We start from the raw sequence: 14,298 nt of genomic DNA, 5'->3' as shown, positions 1-14,298 counted from the left end.
GAAAAAGTGCCCTTCTGTGGGCACAGGTCTCCACCAGGAGGATAGGAGTGTGTGATGTTTGGCAAAATGTTTAGGAGTAATATAATCATTTTGTGTGTGTGTGTGTGTGTGTGTGTGTGTGTGTGTGTGTGTGTGTGTGTGTGTGTGTGTGTGTGTGTGTGAGAGAGACACGGCTTGGCCTGTTGTAGCCCCACCATGAGGCTGATTTGAAAACTGTCAAGTGGCATTTCTTCCTCAGCCTAGTGGGAATATGCATGCACAGTTTCACCGCAATCGGACGCTGCGTTGAGTAGTTGTGGCGATTTGTACAAAACGGGTACAAAGCGGGCTACTCCTGAAAAGTTTAGATGCCAATCGTAGGCAATGAAGGTGGATTATGAGAAATCAAACAAACCCGTCTTGATCACATGACTATGGAGAGCATGTGTACCGATTTGTGTGAAATTTGGATAACATCTGAAGGAGTAATATTAGAAAATGTGTTTTACATATGTCGGCCTCCTGGTGGCGCTATAAAGAGCAGATGTGAAAAATTCCAGGCAAAGGTTTTTCCTTGGCCTCTAGGCAGTTGGCATACAAAGTTATCCACAAATCCGTGCAATTGGAGGTAAAAACACTTTTCGGCCAGTTATAGCGCCACCATGAGGCTGAGTTGAAAATGTTCACATGGCATTTCTTCCTCGGCCTAGTGGGAATGTGCGTGCGCAATTTCACGGAAATCACACGATGTGTTCATGATTTGCAGCATTTTGTTTGAAACTGAGCACTCCTGCGAACTTTGGAAGACAATCTTAGCCAATCAGGATGGAGTCTGAGAAATCTGAAAAACCCGTTTCGTTGAATGGCTCTAGAGAGACTGTGTACCAATTTGCGTGATGTTTGGACAAAATCTGTAGGTGTACTGTCCAAAAACTTGTTTTGCACAAAGCGGCCTCCTGGTGGCGCTATAACAGGCCGTTCTGGAAATTTTGGGGCAGAGGTTCATCGTTGGCATCCAGGGAGTGTGTGTGCTAAATTTGGCATCGACCGGGTTAACGATGCCGGAGATTAGCTGTTCACAGACGGACGGACACACGGACGGACGGACACACGGACGGACGGACACACGGACACACGGACACACGGACGGACGGACGGAGTGCAAAACATACTCTCTCCCCATCAATGCACAACTAAATTGGGAGAGTATAAAGAAACATGAAAAACTAGAAAAAGTGCCCTTCTGGGCACAGGTCTCCACCAGGAGAGAGTGTGTGTGTGTGTGTGTGTGTGTGTGTGTGTGTGTGTGTGTGTGTGTGTGTGTGTGTGTGTGTGAGTGAGTGAGACACGGCTTTGCCTGTTGTAGCGCCACCATGAGGCTGATTTGAAAACTGGCATTTCTTCCTCAGCCCAGTGGGAATATGCATGCAGTTTCACCGCAATCGGACGCTGCGTTGAGTAGTTGTGGCGATTTGTACAAAACGGGTACAAAGCGGGCTACTCCTGAAAAGTTTAGATGCCAATCGTAGGCAATGAAGGTGGATTATGAGAAATCAAACAAACCCGTCTTGATCACATGACTATGGAGAGCATGTGTACCGATTTGTGTGAAATTTGGATAACATCTGAAGGAGTAATATTAGAAAATGTGTTTTACATATGTCGGCCTCCTGGTGGCGCTATAAAGAGCAGATGTGAAAAATTCCAGGCAAAGGTTTTTCCTTGGCCTCTAGGGAGTTGGCATACAAAGTTATCCACAAATCCGTGCAATTGGAGGTAAAAACACTTTTCGGCCAGTTATAGCGCCACCATGAGGCTGAGTTGAAAATGTTCACATGGCATTTCTTCCTCGGCCTAGTGGGAATGTGCGTGCGCAATTTCACGGAAATCACACGATGTGTTCATGATTTGCAGCATTTTGTTTGAAACTGAGCACTCCTGCGAACTTTGGAAGACAATCTTAGCCAATCAGGATGGAGTCTGAGAAATCTGAAAAACCCGTTTCGTTGAATGGCTCTAGAGAGACTGTGTACCAATTTGCGTGATGTTTGGACAAAATCTGTAGGTGTACTGTCCAAAAACTTGTTTTGCACAAAGCGGCCTCCTGGTGGCGCTATAACAGGCCGTTCTGGAAATTTTGGGGCAGAGGTTCATCGTTGGCATCCAGGGAGTGTGTGTGCTAAATTTGGCATCGACCGGGTTAACGATGCCGGAGATTAGCTGTTCACAGACGGACGGACACACGGACGGACGGACACACGGACACACACACGGACACACGGACGGACGGACGGAGTGCAAAACATACTCTCTCCCCATGCCTTCGGCCTGGTGGAGACAATAATAATAATAACAATAATAACAATAACAAAACAATAACAACATATGACATTTCTCTAAACAAACTTGCTTTGTTCTCAGTACACAGAGATTGTCTGGGACTCAGAGCCTCTTAGGCCCAACTTTCTTCCCATGCTCATTAGTGCTAATTGATATGTGGACAGTAGATAGTCCAGCTGGCCAAACTAACAGGATGAAAACCAGGCCCTTATTTGTTAACAGTACAAAGATACCATCAATGGAAATAAATGAACAATGTGCAACATTCAGGCACGCACGCACACACGCAGTCACGGAAACATGCACAGTTTGCACACACGCATGCGTGCATTCACGCGTGCATGTGCACGCGCACACACACACACACACACACACACACACACACACACACACACACACACACACACACACACACACACACACACAAACACAGCAGGGGTTAGCAACTATGCCTTGCTGTCATATTCGACCATAGTCCTAATATTGCCTATCATTTTGTTATTAAACCCCTCTGGCATCCTCACATTTTGTTTTAAAATGCTAATTTTGGTCATGGTTGACTTGGTACTGTAGCCTATAGGGGATGAAATGTTATTTTAACAGGCTTAAATAAAAACACATCTTGCAGGAAAAGAGACAATGAGATGACATTCATTTATGACATAATAATACTGAGGATTTTACTGTGCACTGAACAGCAACCGGGGAGCAGTTAGGGGTTCAGGGTGTTGCTCAAAGACACTTTGAGTTGCTCGGATCGAACTGTGCAACTGGCAACCTCACAACTGTCTCTGTATTTGTATGTGTTAGGCTCCCTTGTTAAGTGAAGTTTAAAATAATATTTGAAACTTTAATGGACTTAGGAACTTAAGGATGGGTTTATGCAAAGTCGAAGGCAAGAGGACCTGGTTTGACCTCACTGTATCTTATATACAGTATGTTTAGCGCTACTATGTACTTGCCAAACCAGGGTCAAAACATACTGAGAACACGGCCTGTCATTACAGAGCAACAGCAGTGCTTCTAAAGCACTCCTGGCCCACTGCCTACCCTGCTGCGCCACACAGGCCTGACAGGACAGATTGCATCATGACATTTATTTCAGAGCTACACACTCACACAAGTTCAATTATTGAGTATGTTCTCGGCTGATACTTTCTCTCTTTAAACTAAAAAACATATTATATATTACATAACATTGAGTTGAAGAAGTAGGAACACATGAAATATGTATCAGACTGACTAGCTAATGAACATGATTTATGTTAAATATGCATATGTCATGGCTAATTATCTCATGATTCCATTGGACTACTGTAGAAATGTCTCACAAAGAGTGCATGTTGCAGTGCAGTCAGCTCTACAACAGCCATCAATTAAACATTACCTCGTCACATTTCAACTCATCTGAGTGACACTCTAAAGCTGGAGACAAGATGCAGACGAGAGGCTGATTCAAGATAGAGGTTTGTGTGTGTGAGAATGACATGCATGCATGCATGCGTGCGTGCGTGCGTGCGTGCGTGCGTGTGTGTGTGCGATTGTGTGTGCGACTGTGCGTGCGTGCACACTGGGCTTTTGTGGCCAGCCTAAACCTTGTTCTGGCAAAGGTACTGCAGGCACAGATGGCTCTACCATCAATGTATTCACACACACACACACACACACGCACACACGCACACGCGCACACGCGCGCACACACGCACACGCACACGCACACACACACACACACACACACACACACACACACACACACTATACTGAATACAGTGTGGGGACATGAAGTTAAAGCATGAATAAACATACACACGTCAATATATTAATAAATAAACATAGGCTCTGCCTCAGACACAGGGTGGTGTTGTGAATATATGAATGAATGAACTTAGGCTCAGAGGTTGTAACGTGAAAGAATGAACATCTAATGTTATTAGATAGACGCTCCACACGTCCCAAACTCTTCTCCCTTCTGGCTCCAAAACTATGGAATGCACTTCCCAATTACAATCAGAACTGCAGCCTCACTCCCAATCTTCCGCCGTAGTCTGAAAACCCATCTTTTCAGACTCCATCATGGCCCGTAGCACTTGCCCTAGCCCCTTAGATAGCATTTTATACAGACTTATAGCATGTTACGTAGACAGCAGCACTATAATTGCATTTTTATGTAGTCATAGCACATTATAGTATATATGTATGGTATAGTATGTATAGTTTCATTATATAGATATTCCACTGTTACGTTCTTAGCTTACGCATGTTTCTTGATAACTAAAGTTATGTATGTGATGTATGCCATGCTTTTGGTTATTGCTTAATGTAAGTCGCTCTGGATTAAGAGAGTCTGCTAAATGCCTAAATTGTAATTGTAAATTGTAAATGCACCAAGTCTCTGTGTGTGTACGTCTGTACGTCTGTAATCAAGACAAGAGGCGATCAAGAAATACATGTAATCATCCATGCTGGCACAAACATGATAAGGTGCTCGTTATCAATACAAATGAACGAGCTCCATCCCTAAACACGAAGAGACATCCTCCTTGCAGGTTATTTCTGCCACATTGTTTCTGGGTAGAACTGTTGTAATCATCTCACAAATGACTGCTAAAGTCCAGTGCCGTACAGCCTGTCCTGAAGCTCAGGGGACAACTGGATCCATGCCCAACGATCAGCCAGCCGGGCCGGGCCAATGACACACTCCTCCCATTGTACGACCAACCAACGCCCATGTTATAAACTGCACTACATCCAATAGAGGGTATGCGCATGCATAAAGAGAGTGGCAAATCGAGTGGCAAAGTGAGTTTAACGTTGTTTAATGCAATCAGATTTCTGTTTGGATGTATGCGCTGTCAAGGCCAGAAAGTCATTTTTGCCACCAGTAGGCTTTCGCGCATAACTTCCGGTTATGATGATGATGTTGTGCACATACACTCTATACTGAGAAAATGTGTATACTGTGTGTGTGTGTGTATATATATATATATATATATATATATATATATATATATAAAGATATTATTTTCTGTTTTCTACACAAATGAGTCATCTCCGAGTCGCCGCTGAAGTCCAGTGAGCCTTCATCTGATAGTGCTTTCCTTGCTTCCTCTCAGAGCTTCAAGTGAACGATGATATGATCACTGGCTGCAGGGGAAGTGCACCATTGACCAAGCAGCATAGCTATATCCAGCCAACCCCTCCTCTCCTATTTCACAGAAGGACACTAATGACATTTGTATATGACCTTCCTTGTTAGAGATGGACTACTCCCCTGCAAAGCCATGGCACACGCTGACAGGACATTGAGGAAAAACACCCTGCAGGTACTTCATGGCTAACTGTGAATTGTTAGTGAGCCTCAAGAAGAAACGTGAATTCCAATGGGGAGGTAAAATATTAGCCAAAAGCTGTCCAGAAAGCTCAGCAGCTTAATTCTCTGCACACAAAGCTATAACACCACAAGGAAGACTCAATAATTCACACAACTCCACAAGTCCACAGCACTTCAGACTTATCATAGCTAGGAATGGGATTAGAGATGGGAATCATCAATTAATTAATTCATTGATACGTTTTGATAACTTTATCAATCGATAAAGATACAGGGCCAGGCGTGCGTTCCTTGGCCACGCGCGCGCACAGACAGCATTACATTCACAGAAAACCACCCAATGATAGAATCAGAGTTTTCAATTAATTACGATGAATTATTAATTGTTAAGTTTAACTGATTCATTTCTTAACGGTTATTAATCGATTAACGATTAACATCCCCAAATGGGATATACTGTACTGTATACCACCCGCTTTGAATGATATTGATGAATTGATGATTGACAGTAGGTTACTTATCAAGACGATGCAATCGAGCCAGTAGACTCTGCTGGAGCCTACTGGCTGTGATTAGGAAACACAGAAGTGAAATTACTGCCGCGAAGAAAAAACAACGTTACGTTACGTGGCCGATTAAGACTGATACGAGGTTAGGGGACTTACGTGGCCAGTTAATACTGAGGTTAGGGTTAGCGTTAGAGTTAGGGTTAGATTTAGGGTTAGTAATAGTCGTGACCAATGCCACGTTGGATGTCTCCACGTTTCCTAATCTCAGTCAGTCAGTAGGCTCCAGTAGAGCCTACTGACTCGATTGCATCGTTTTATCAATACTGGTTGAGTTGATTTTCATTCGAATCAGCTAGTACTGTATATAGGCCTACTGCAAAGCCTGACTTTATACTGCATATTTAGATATTCAAGTTCAACACTACTGCTGCTGAACCATAACAGAAACATACGTAACGTTTGTGTACATGTTGGCACTGAGAAGCGTCTTCTTGTAGGGTGGTGTGCTGAATCATAGATGACCATTGACCACATGATTGCGACTTCCCTGGATTCCGGCTGTGACCTCTGTTGCATGTCCTCAATCTCTGCACTCATATCACTTTCCGTCTTTCCTGTCTCTTTACTATCATATTTAAGCAAAGCTAAAAGATAAATAAATTATAGAAAATCAACCTCATGGTGGCGCTACTACAGACTGCTTTACATTTTGGCCTATAACTCTGGAACCATAGGTCATACAATCAAAACATTTTTCCTGGATTCCTTAGATCATAACACAACTCCCCATATAGGCCATGCTCATTTACGCCTAACTCGATTTTCCACCATTTATCATTTTCTTCAAACCCACTTACACCTTTAAACATGAAAATGTTTAAAGGTTAAAATGTTTAAGGCCTACCGAAATAAACTATTCATTCAAGAGCGCACTTTTCTTGTGTTACAGAGTCGAGACAATCAATGTGCATTACAACTGTGAAAATTATAGTAGCCTATCTTCTGTGGCTGGCTACTAGAGCAGTTGTGAATGTAATGTAAGTATCTACACAGGAAGCAGAGGCGGGACATCCCCTCTAAATAAAACATACGGTCATTAACCAAAATTATTATGAAAGCAGCAGAAGCAGTACATTGTGTTTTATTGCATTGCTATAAGTTGTTGGTATTTAAAATACCAAAATGTTTCTGAATGACACCTTATGAAAGGTGTCATAATATATATTTGGTTTGCCCTGTAGCCCCGATACGTTCCCTCAGTCCCTATGCTCATTCTGTAGCTCTGAGATGAGGTCACGTACAACCCCCCTCCCACTGCGGCTCATAAACGGTGCATGGTTTCCCACCAGGAACGCTTCTTACCCTTTTCTGCACATTGTATCCAAAAAGTTAATGTCCGCTAACGGGCTAAACTAATTTAAACTTAGGAACGGCCAAGAAAATCCAAGTCACAAGTTGAAACGAACGTTTAAATCGCCTGTTTAGTCAGCCGCTTCCATGTTTTTCAAGGAAGTTGAAAAGCATTAGTGCCTCCCCTGGTCGAATGTGGAATTAGATTTTCCTACTGACTTCAGTTCAGTCGGCATGCACACGGCCACACGCACAACTTCCTTGAAAAACATGGAAGCGGCTGACTAAACAAGCGATTTAAACGCTCGTTTCAACTTGTGACTTGGATTTTCTTGGCTCCTCCTAAGTTTAAATTAGTTTAGCCCGTTAGTGGACCTTCACTTTTTGGATACCATGTGCAGAAAAGGGTAAGAAGCGTTCCTGGTGGAAACCATGCACCGTTTCTGAACCGCAGTGGGAGGGGGGTTGTACGTGACCTCATTTCTGAGCTACAGAATGAGCATAGGGACTGAGGGAACGTATCGGAGCTAGGTTGCCCTGTAACCTATTCTGTTGTTCAACAGGTACTGATTCACACGTGTCATCTTGTTCTCGAAGCTTGTTGCTTGATTACAGAAAAGTACTCATCACTCACTCCTCACTCCTTAATAGAGATATGCTTAAGACCTCAACTAAGGTTTACTTCACAAACATTGGGAACAGTCAACTAGATATTTTCAGTACAGCATCAATCATAATGAGTTCAGTCTGATTTCAGCCACAATAAAGCTATGTTTGGGTGAACCACAACATGTATTCTAGTGGCACCGAGGAAACGGCTGCCATAGAAAGCCAACTACTGTTCAGACTTAACAATGATGTCAGATAACGCCTCGTACTAATGAAACAGCCACAGTTAACACTGAAAAAGAATGGGAGATAATGGAGGGCTGTGAATGACTCTTTCCTCTTCCTTTAGTTCTTTCTTTCTGTGTCTGTCTTTTATTCATTCATACGCAGTTAAAACAATAGCCTGAATAAAACAAAGTATATGTTAAAATATCGTCAATAATGCAGAGAAGGGAAGAAAGTAACAGTGAGTACACAGAGAGCGTTGGGAACCAACCGTTCCCGAGCCATGTGTTTCTGTAGAGTGAGGTGGGTTGATGTACACGCACTATACTGTACATCACCCGCTATAATGTACAAGTGTACACCCCCTGCCTGTACATGACGCTAGTATGTTGCAGCCCCTAACCCTAAGCCCCAGTCCAACACTTTACTGAAAACCAAGCTCCCAATGTGTGCGATACATTGTATGTAGGTTAAAAGTGATGCAAAGGGGCTAACGAACGAGAGCCATAGAGTAAGACAGAGTTACGACATTGAGGGGGCAGAAAACAGCCCAGTCACGTGGTTAATATGTACCGCGCAAGCCCATAGACTCCAATGCATTCCGTAAACTTCCGGTGTCCCTATTCTCCAATAGAAGTCTATGTAGAAGAGCCCCATGAAGTGAACAGAGTTGTCGTGGCTAGCTATATATAAAAGGCTCTAAATGTCCATGCTGCTTTAGTGTCCTCTCCTCCTTCTGCTATATATTAGAGCCCGACAGATGCCATATTTTTGGATCCGATGCTGATGCTGATTTTGGAGAGACCTACACCGCCGATACGATGCCGATACGATGCAGATGTTTTGGACCAATGTTTAGTAATCAATTAAAATAATAAAAAATGCATTTAAAAAACTTCTAAACTTCAAAATGTTGTCTTTTTTATTCAAGTTAACAATAGAATACACTGAGAACTTTAAAAAAAAATGTTTTGGCACATAAGGCTTTTTTTTCCAAAATGAAATGCACCTCATCTATTCAGCTACTAGTGTAGATTTCCGTCCTACATAAAGTGTAGGACGGAAATCTAAATGACAATTTTATGTCATAGTGTCTGAGCAAATAGACATGTTACATCATGATGATGTACGATGATAAGAGTGCCCCCTCACTTCTCTTGACACGGGTGTGATTTTTGAGTGGTGTAAACCACTCCTACAACTGGCTTTGTTAGTTTACGTGTCTGTCTGTTTGTCTGTCTGTCTGTTCGTACCAAAAAATGAGCATGGTTGCTATGGTCACCCAGTTCACACGGGTGTGATTTCATTACGTCAGACATTACGTCAGACCACAGCTGATCAGTCTATATAAGACCTTACACCACTCAGTTCACACGGGTGTGATTTTTTGATTGTATGTAGGATATGCTTCAAATAATAAAGCGGGGTAGTTGCACTGCGCACCCACAGAGTGATACTTCTCCAGTAAGCGGTGCAGAACCGAAAAGGTGATATACTTCTCCAGTACAGCGGTGCAGGACCGAGAGAGGGATATGTGCAGGATGGACTGTAGTAGACATTGAATACTTTTCCCCCTCCTGTATAAACATTGGGACATCAGATTAAATAAACACTGATGTCCGGTGTCCAAAATGACCGATACATCGGTTCGACCGACGGATCGGTCGGGCTCTACCGGTATATATATATATATTATATACAGGACTTTGGAGCAAACCTATTCACTACAGTGATGAGATGCCTGTATGAACAATATAGAGACAGAATAATTGAGGTAAAAAAGAAACAACACAATCATAATTGATGCAGGGCATTATGTGTATGGCCATTGGCCAACATGGTGCCATGCATTTCAAATGATTACTGATAATGAATGGGTAATAGATAGATTATCACCCAGGCAAACCTGGGGAACATAGGTACGCTCCCTTTGTCATTGCTTAAGGTAAACGAACCATTTTCACAACCATCAGTATATTGCATATAGAGGAAGGAATGTCTAAAGTTATAAGTTCATACTTTGACAGCAATACAAAATGAAGTCGCTTTTGTTGTTAACCACTATTTTGTAGTTAAGAGACAATTGCTGAAGCGCCTTTAGAATGTGCCATGCAAATTAAACAGCATTGTAAAGTGATTTTGCTTGTCATTGCATTTATTTTAATTACATTGTACTGTATATGCTCCAGGTTTATTACCACCAAAGAAATTACATTTTGAGCCGGTTAGCTCGTTCTCAGACCACAAATCAAGAAAAGACAGAGACCGCCTGAACCAAAACAATGGATTGTGCGGAGTCTTGGATAAGAATAATCCAGAACCAGGCCACCTGAAAGTGGGTCAGGATATTTAGTGAGTCAATTCTTTAGAGATAGAGAGAAAGAGAGTAGGTCAGAGAAATAGACATTGAGAACACAGAGAGAGAGAGGGCTGTGGGCCAGTGGGGGTATTTCATGGGTTGTTGTCTGAAGAGCTTGCGGTCCCTCTAAGGAACTGTGTGCTAACGGAGGGCTAGCCCGGGGGCGGGGGTGTATCTTTACCCTGCTGTGTCCATTCAGCGAAACCACAGCAGACTTCCTCTGAGGGAACCACACGTACGCACGCATGCACGCACGCACGCACGCACGCACGCACGCACGCACGCACGCACGCACGCACACACACACACGGTGACACACGGTGACACACACACACACACACACACACACACACACACACACACACACACACACACACACACACACACACACACACACACACACACACACACACACACCCATGTCTACCAACATGAAAGTTTCAACAACTGATGGCTAAAGCTAAAGATTGTCAGCTGCTATTTTGACATGACCTTACAGCACAGAACCACAAAAAGGCCACTGGATGGCTCTCAGACGACATGCCAAACAACACTGTATCCCATCTGCTGTCTACAGCAGTTCTCAAACCTTTTAGTGCCAAGTGCCTCAGTAAATTGTCAAAATTGATATGTATTTGGCTGCGGACCCCCATCTGAAAATGTTTTGTGCCAGGGACCCCGACCAGAAGAGAAGTTTTCAAAAGTGGTTAAAGTGATTGCTGGGGACCCCCAAGGACCCCTGAGGGGCCCGCTGCCCCGGGCCTTACTTTCAGAACAGCAGTGGTACAGAACTGCTTTTTCATGTCAAGGACCCTCAAATTAATTTGTATTTTGCCAAGGACCCCCATATGAAAATATGCTGTGCCCAGCACTATACAAACAAATATTCACAGTGCATAGTGAGTTTGTATCAGCTATTTTCAAAAATGTATTTTTTTTATTTCATTTTGCTGGGGAGTGGGGTCCCCTGGAACCACCTCAAGGTCCCCTGACGGTCCTCAGACCCCACTTTGTGAACCACTGGTGTACAGTCCAGGCCTACAGTGAGGCGTCTGTCACACACCAACAGTTGTGAACTCACTGTGCTGACCAGAGTCACACACAAGACAGTACCCCATTCAGTGTGACTGGTGCTGATTACTGTGACAACGCACACACACACACACACACACACACACACACGGAGAGAGAGAGGGGGAGAGAGAGAGAGAGAGAGAGAGAGAGAGGGGGGCGGGGCGAGTGTAGATAGATATTGGAGAGAGAGAGAGAGAGAGAGAGAGAGAGTTATGAAACTCATGCTCCCTCCTGACTCCAATTTTCCGATTCATCACCAGTTACAGCAGTAGTATGATGAAATCTTGAAGCTCATATCTATCTCTTCTTTATCTTCTCAAGTTTTGCAGAAGTCCAGACATTTGTGCGACGGACTGAATACTGTCACCAACATTCTACGGCTAAACTCTAATAGGCTAATACTCGTAAAAATATAGATTGTAACGTTCCTCATTCACAATGACCCGTAAACTGTTATCTGCATCCGCAGGCAGCTAACGTAAAGCGTCAACGGGAAAAGGAATGCGTGCATGGAGATTCTGCAAGAGCAGGACCATAGCCTACTGAACAGAAGTCTTGTTTCGAATGAACACAATATAACAGAAAACATGTTGATGTGGAGATTAACGGGGGTGGGTATACAAATGGAAAGAATAAATAACATTTCCAAGGTGCAAATATAGGCTAAATTTGCCCATACAATTTGGTCAATGCCTATTCATTTTTGAAAAACAAATGTTAAACATGTCTATTGTCGGTATGCACGAGAGAGGTGTTCTCATATATGTGACTGTGCATTTAAGATTTAACCCGTTAAAATGATGACAGTTATTTATTAGATTTATTTAGCTCGATCATACTGCTACAGTAGTCAGTCATTACTTATCTGATCTGAGCCTGGCTTTATCTGATGGACACGGGTTTCTGAACTGTGTAAAATTGTTGGAATAACCTAATTCAAAATCCCCAATGTGATGTCCTGTCGTTGGGGTCTGTACTTACGCCCTTGCTCTGGGGAAGCCCATTGATAAGAGGACGTCCAAATTGGATCCACATTTCACAGTTCCCGGTCGGTTCTGCCTCAGTCTCCTCGGGATGATCTTACTGTAGAGGTCCTCCTTTGCTGCCATGATTCACGGTTCCATTGATTTACAGAACAATTCATAGATGAGAGGAGATCACTGTACAGTAGTAGGCTACTGTATTAATATATAGCCTACAGGAGACTCAAAAACACACAGCGCAACGCAGCGCAGCGCGACGCAGCTGTGTGGCCAATAGTGCTGCTAGTTTCCCCGCCCCCGAAACATTATGCTCAGTATTTTTGTGTTCGTGACGTGTGTACGCACCATTGAGACTGAGGACCACTGACTGAGGACAATGTGATAACAATTATATAGCAATTTTAAGAAAGAGAGAGAGAAAGAGATAAACACCAATTAAGGGGCTATTTTATGGTCACTTTTACGTTTAGAATTAGAGCCAAGGTCACATATAAATAAGTGTAAACACTTGTCTTCACAGCAATACAGTAGAGTAGCCAATGGACATTTTCAGATGGTCCGCACAACTTAAGTATATAAACCTGCATGTTTGAGTGCGTATTTATTTTGCATATTATTGTCTCCACCAGGCCAAAGGCATGGGGAGAGACTAGAGTATGTATTGCACTCAGTCCGTTAGTGTTTGTGTGCGTCCGTCCGTCCGTTTGATGTGTTACCAGCTAATCTCCGGCACCGTTAACTGTGCCAAATTTTGCACGATGTTAACGTTGAACCTCTTTTTTTTTCCCTAATAATTTTTATCCCGTTTTTGCAACCCAGTTTTTTTTCACCCAGTGCCAATTATCTAATGTAATCCTGGGCGCTACACTTCCTCTGCCAACCTGGGGGGGGGGGGGGGGGGGGGGGGGCAGCGGACTGACCTCATGCCTCCTTCTATGCATGAGGAGTCCAAGCTGCTTCTTTTCACCTGACAGGGGGGAATTTCCCCGGCCGGACGTAGCGCGTGGAAGGAACACGTTATTCCGACCAGTTCCTTTCCCCTCCATCAGGCACCCCGGCTGGCCAGGGGGAGGCAGTTTTAGAGACCAGGATTACTGCATGTTTTTGTGAGGGTACCTACCCTAGGGGACACGGGGAGAACATGCAAACTCCACACAGGAAGGCCCTTTCACCAACACCACCTCGGGTATGGGCACTGATGACGCGGAGGAGGGAACACGCCCCCAGTGCCCACAGCGTCCCCAGCGGGAATCGAACCCAGGACCTTCTAGCTGTGAGGCGACAGCACTACCGACTGTGCCACCGTGCCCTGAACGTTGAACCTCTGCCACAAATTTTCCAGAACGGCCTGTTATAGCGCCACCAGGAGGCCGACTTTTGAAAACACATTTTTTTACTTCTCCAAGTTCTATCCAAACATCCCTCAAATCGTTACACACTATCTCTATAGTCAATAGTCATGTGTTCAAGATGGATCTGTCCGATATTTCATATTCCATCCTAATTGGCTAACATTGGCTTTCAAAGAATGCAGGATTG

At 43.7% G+C, this 14,298-nt stretch overlaps 1 protein-coding gene across 1 annotated transcript in view; it reads right to left on the bottom strand.

Moving 5' to 3' along the window:
* ubash3bb (ubiquitin associated and SH3 domain containing Bb) overlaps positions 1 to 12,978 on the bottom strand; it is a gene marked incomplete at its 3' end in the record, with an annotated part of 37,735 nt that extends 24,757 nt beyond the window's left edge. The window contains exon 1 of the mRNA XM_079514102.1: positions 12,758 to 12,978. Within this exon, the coding sequence (XP_079370228.1) occupies positions 12,758 to 12,885 (128 nt within the window). The 5' untranslated portion in view covers positions 12,886 to 12,978. The remainder of the gene's footprint in view (positions 1 to 12,757) is intronic.
* Positions 12,979 to 14,298: the final 1,320 nt, after the last annotated feature.

The sequence above is a fragment of the Electrona antarctica genome (assembly GCF_951216825.1).
Source record: "Electrona antarctica genome assembly, chromosome: 11".
Classification (NCBI taxonomy): domain Eukaryota; kingdom Metazoa; phylum Chordata; class Actinopteri; order Myctophiformes; family Myctophidae; genus Electrona; species Electrona antarctica.
The sequence above is the reverse complement of the archived record's forward strand: the minus strand, read 5'-3'. Positions and strand labels throughout refer to the sequence as shown.